General features: G+C 36.1%; 1 protein-coding gene across 1 annotated transcript in view; it reads right to left on the bottom strand.

Moving 5' to 3' along the window:
• The window catches only part of LOC108252542, a 14,232-nt gene extending 8,373 nt beyond the window's left edge, over window positions 1-5,859 (bottom strand). The window contains exon 1 of the mRNA XM_017444553.2: window positions 5,681-5,859. Within this exon, the coding sequence (XP_017300042.1) occupies window positions 5,681-5,747 (67 nt within the window). The 5' untranslated portion in view covers window positions 5,748-5,859. The remainder of the gene's footprint in view (window positions 1-5,680) is intronic.
• Window positions 5,860-5,919: the final 60 nt, after the last annotated feature.

The following is a 5,919-nucleotide window of genomic DNA, read 5'->3' as shown; positions in this document are numbered from 1 at the left end:
GTTGGTCATGCCAGCGTTCTTTTCCTCACTTTTTTAACGTTGCCGCCGTTTTACATGTTGACCGACGTTGATCTTGCGGTTCTCCGTTATATTACTAATCACTGCTCGTCACTTAACAACCCTGCAGGCTTTATAGCTGTCGCCACCTTGCACTAACTTTTCCGTACAGTGAGTCGTTGTCCAGACCCATTAAGGACATTCCATACCTGATACCTCAAATTTTGGTGTTCACCCATGACGAAAATAAGAATTAAATCTTAAAAATCTGTAGTAGTCGAGCTAGTACGTGAGTCTGAGAAGCTTGGCAGAAAAAGCCTGTTATTAATATGACTGTCGAATCTCAATCTATAGGGTAGTAAGACTATGTAACACAGTGGTATAACAAGGTATCTCGTAAGAATAGGTCTCGTAGAGAAATGCTACTATTAAAGAAAATGTTTCCAATCTAAGGAACGATATTAAGGGAGTAATAAAGAATATAGAACATAATTGTTGGTGGAATAAAATGGGTTATTGGATAGAAAGTCCTTTTTCCTGGGGCAGTAATTACGATAAGAAGTAATGAAATTACATTACATGATTCAAGATAATTGTCTAGAACTTAGTGCTTTAATAAGGGCATGTGGTATGCATTTTACAAATAAATTATTAAGTTTCATAAAACTAATAGGTTTTTCGTTGTTGAAGGTAACATTTTATGGATAACCTGTTGGAGTAACATCTCAGACATGAGAATGACTATCATTAATAATATGTACATAAATGAACATCGTATATGTGAGGTTTACCCAGATCTTACAAAATCTCTGAACGTGACTCAAGCGCGATAGACCAATGAAAAGAAATTTATATTGGATCTCAGTAGAATGCATAGATAGTTACGTGTTATTGGGTTAGTGGTTTGAAAGAAAGCAGTTGTAGGTATTAGAAAACTATGAAATTGAGGTGGTGATTGAGCCTTGGATATGATGTTATTGCAAAACAAAATCACCGCCCAACATGTCGTTCCATAAATGAGATACATACAACATTATTGAATATATCCTAGTGTGTTAATTATCTGGTTAGTAAAGTACTTTACCTTTTCAGTAGATAGTATGCCAGCTATACTGAACCTGAACTTGTGGTATGGAGGTCTATTTAAGGTTTTCGTAGATGTGGTGACGCTCCTATCCAAAGTGTAGTATTCGTCCTGAAATGATGAATGGAATGATAGGTAGATTTTGAGACTACCGTTATTGGATATAAAGCAGACCTGTCGTGTGAGTTTTTTAGATGTGGTACTAAGCTTCGTTATACGGCTCTGATGTATTCGAGGATAATCATCACGGCTGTCTGAACATAATCGCATTCGGCGCCCACTAGCTAAGGTGCAGGCCCCGTTCTAAATAGGACTACCCCTATACAAGCAATGCCTTGCCGACTAATAGAGATAGGACAGAATGTGAAGGTAAGAGAAGGCTAACGCGCCTGTTATTCTGGTATCGTCAGAATGTCAAGTGAGGACAGTTTTTGGAGAATTGTTCTTATCTAATATGGGTATTCGCTTTTGATGTGAAGTGAATAGCACATTTAACTTATAAACATCCTACGATGTCGTAATGATGAGACTCTTCGCTTTGCGCGCTGGTTTAGTAGGTCGTGTTTTTCAGTTTTGCTTCGTTGAATGTTTATGTGTGTTCCCCGAGGCGGACAATATCGCGGTACGGAGTTTAGTTATTAGTCTTAAAAGTGCATCAATACTTTACAGAAGAAAGGATAATCAGTAATCAAAATTCTCAACTAGTCTCTTGAGCTTTGACGATGCCAGAATACCAGAGCTTTAAGCTTCTCTCTTCCTTCTGTCCTATCATCTACTCGGTCGGCAAGGCTCTTGGCTTGTAGTAGGGTAGTCCTATTTAGACGGTGCCTGCCCTTAGCTTGGGGCGCCTGGGATCGCGAAATGTTCCGTCTGCGTGTTGGTTTGATTCGATTCATACGGCGTAAAAAACTTTACCATCTCAAAAACTTAAAAGGAGTCTGCTTAATCCTGAATAAGTAGTTTAAACATTACCTTCCTCATTAAATCATTTATGAGAACCTATTTGGTTAGAGCGTACCAATCTACCGCAACTGAACCTAACCTCCAACCCACCAAGTTCAGGTTCAGAAGCTGGTAATCATTGGGGACCGAGTTACGGGTATTAACATGGATTTGCAATTTGTGTGTTGCATCTTTTTTAATTCGGGAAACGTCATTACGGTGCGAAACGGTTCGTACATCAATATCCAGGCTAATAATAATATTTTTTTTTTTCTAAACTTTATTCTTTTTCAATCTAAATAACACGTAGCTATTTATCCATTCCTATGAGATATTAAATTGTTTATTGGTTTGTATTGTAGTCACGTTAGTGTTTTGTAGTGGGTGACACTCACCATATAGATTGTTATTTTATGTTTTTAGATCTACCCTGATAATCATTTTATGGTCTTACATGTGTATACCTAGGTTGATCCTAAATGTTACTTAACAAAACGTAAACCTATTGTTTTGAAACTTAATATTTATTTTAATACCATCTGCTATATTAAGCCTAGTTCTTCAATTATCTATTTAAATTTCCTTTTCTTATCGTATTACTTGCCCAGAAAAGGACTTTCCTCCATCTAAACCCATTTAGTTCCACAACAATGGTTCATATTCTTTATTACTCCTTATATCGTTTTAGGATTGGAACATTTTCTTAATTATAGCTATTTCTCTACGAAGATCGTAGGAATACCTTGTTATACCTGTGTTACGTAGTCTTACTACCCCTATAGAATTAAGATTCGACAAGTCATATTATAACAGCTTTTTTCTGCCCAAGCTTCTTCAGGACTCACGTACTAGCTGACTACTGACAGAATTTTTAAAGATTTAATTTCTTATTTCGTCCATGGGTGAACACCAAAAAGTTGAGGATACAGGTATGGAATGTCTTAATTGAGGTCTGTTGGACAACGACTCAAGCTGGTCGGAAAAGTTACTGCAAGGTGGCGACACAGCTATAAGCCCGCGCAGTTGTTAAGTGGAGCAGTGGTTAGGTAATATTAACGGAGACCGCAAGATCAAACGTCGTCAACATGTAAAACGCGGCAACGTTAAAAAGTGAGGGAAAAGAACTGCCTGGCATAACCAACGTCGGTTGTTGGAAGGTCAGCAAGAAAACCGTTGGTCAGGTGGTCGTCAGTCCGTCGACACTTGTCTTCTCGGCTCTTCTTTGATACTTTCCCTTGAAAACACTTCCTTTTCATCTTCTACTTTTAATCTTTCGGGGGGTTTTTATTTTTTTAATATCTTAATTTAAAAATTATAGATCCATGACATGGATATAGTTGGAATGAAATATTGACAGTCGATTCTGACTTTCAGGGTAGTCAATCTGCTCTATGATCCTTGATAACCTAAATCGTATATATGGATTACTTTAGTTTCGGTGTTTTCTGTCCCGAGGTCTTGCCTCGAGGCCCAAGTTAGAGAGCCGCCCCAGCTAAAAAGGCCCAAGACACAAACTTTACCCCCCACGATGACCTTATCTCAGCTGGGATGGATTATTTGAGTTAAGTCTTTCATGGATAGATATGCAGGATAATTAATAAATAATAAAGAAAGAAATAATAAATAAATAATCTATTTATAAACCTTGAACATTTTAAGTATCATTTTTATGAAAGATTTAAAAAATTTAAAAGTAATCTTATCTATAAACCTTTGAATATTTTAAGTGACTTTTTATCTATAGTTTTTACTTCTAAAGAAAATGAATGGCCGAACTCGCTACTCTTTCGAACCTACTCAGTACTTCTTGTCCTTTAGGCTTTCACTCTCATAAATAAAATTTCAACCAACTAAAAAACTTTCTTTTTTTAACTTTTCAGTTTTCTTTGAAAACCAGTTTTGTGAACCAGTGACCATTCAAGTTCAGACTACTCTTTTTCTTATATTAGAGGTTTACATAACATTAAATTTATGACTTACCACTATCAAAATGGCTACTACCTGATACTGGTCATACTAGAGATTCACGTTAAAGTATACGACATTCCTATAAGCGTTAAAAACCACCTATTAACGAGTTGGAATTGCTTAGAGGGGGCTTGATATTCACATTAATATTTCTATAAATATCATCGCTATAGATACCAGCACGTCCTCAACCAGAGTTAGTATAGCTATCCCTGGAGATATAATATCTAATGGATTCGTTTACACTACTAGTGACCATGAGATGACTAACGTTATACGTCATTATTTTAATTAATAGATATTATAGTATCCCTAATAGGGACTCCATCACACCACTTACATTACATAATGTTATGCGTATAAACATCTTATGGAAACATAAAAAAAGAAATATAATTATTACGCGACTACAATATAAAATCAATAGGCAGGTTTAAACCTAAGAAGTAGACCCCAGCCGGCAAAAAAAGAATAGTATCCGGTGAATCCCACTAACGAAAACCCAAACTAGTAAACCGGAAACATGTTTTAAATCGCTCATTACGGGGCAAGCGTGAGTGAAACGATAAGAAATCGTTCCCCTTCACCCCCTCAGAATGTGTCCGTGGAAAGTGATATATGGAGCAGCTAATTGTCAGTCGTACACTCAACAACGTAGTGACCTTAAAAAAGTAAGCTTACTTACCACATTTGAAAACTTGACAGGCTGAAGTCAACTCTTTATAACGACAATGGGAGGTACGCAAAGTAGCTCAGAAGGCATGGACACCTGACATGTAGTCGTTCTTTACTAAACAAAATCATACGTGGCAAACGTTCGTCAAGAAATGGGGGTGACCTTAAATGTCGTAGTGAGAGGTAATTATGTTGACTAGTTCACTAGTAGACGAATGATCACCCCTTAAGGGTTTCTTTTCTTGGCACAAACTCAAACTATTTTCAAACAAATGCAATACATTCTTCTTTTTTCTCTGCTGTGTATGACTGAAAACTGGTCAGCTTATTTTATTACTATTATAAACTATTATTTTTTCAGTCGTACTAGACATACTTACCTATAAGTGTCCACTGCAGCCAACAACCTTCCAGTCGTTCTTTTGGCAACCAGTCCACCAGCAGTCAGCAGCTGTGAACAGAAGAGCGAGAAGAAACTATGAAAGGGAACTTTTGTGAAGGAAAAGTAGAAGATGAAAAATCAGAAAGCCCCCAAAAAAGTAAAAAAATTATAGAATTAAATTTTTAATATCTAGATACCTTAGATATCAACCTTACTTTATACTGTCAGCTAAGACTGAAAGTCCCATCAGTTAGACGAGGATACTAGGAACTATTGGAATTTAGCATAATACCTAATGAAATCAAAGCAAAAAGACAGGGCTCCAGAACGGAGCTCCGGGTTCAATTCTCGGCGGGGTCGATTTTTTCCGGTTCTGTGTTTGAAATGGGGGGTGCTACTGGAATAGAGTCGACCTACCTAATAAACTCAATTCAGAAGTACCTATCTATACGTCCTATTAATTATTTATTATTTCTTTCTTTATTTATTTATTTATTAGATAAATATTTGGAACTTGTAAAATTCATAGTAAAAATACTTTCTAAATTTGTTAAATTTTCATTAGATAGATATTTGGAACTTATAAAATTCACTGAAAAATAGATATCAAAAATGAAGATTTCTTTACTTACCGGCTTGAGCGATGAAGAAAGCTTGGATGATCATGAAGAACAGAAATCCGAAAGTGAAGTATTTCATTTTAAAGTTGGTTGATTTTTTGAAAGAAAAAAATTGAAAAGTCAAAAGAAACTTTTGGTCAAAACACTTGGTCACTGGTAAGTTCAAGTCTGATGAGAAAAAAATTATTCAATGTATTTAAATACTGAATGGTGATAGTTTTACCGATGATGACTATAACAGTTTGATAGCT

The sequence above is a fragment of the Diaphorina citri genome, unplaced genomic scaffold, assembly GCF_000475195.1.
Source record: "Diaphorina citri unplaced genomic scaffold, Diaci psyllid genome assembly version 1.1 scaffold592, whole genome shotgun sequence".
In the NCBI taxonomy this organism is placed as follows: domain Eukaryota; kingdom Metazoa; phylum Arthropoda; class Insecta; order Hemiptera; family Psyllidae; genus Diaphorina; species Diaphorina citri.
The sequence above is the reverse complement of the archived record's forward strand: the minus strand, read 5'-3'. Positions and strand labels throughout refer to the sequence as shown.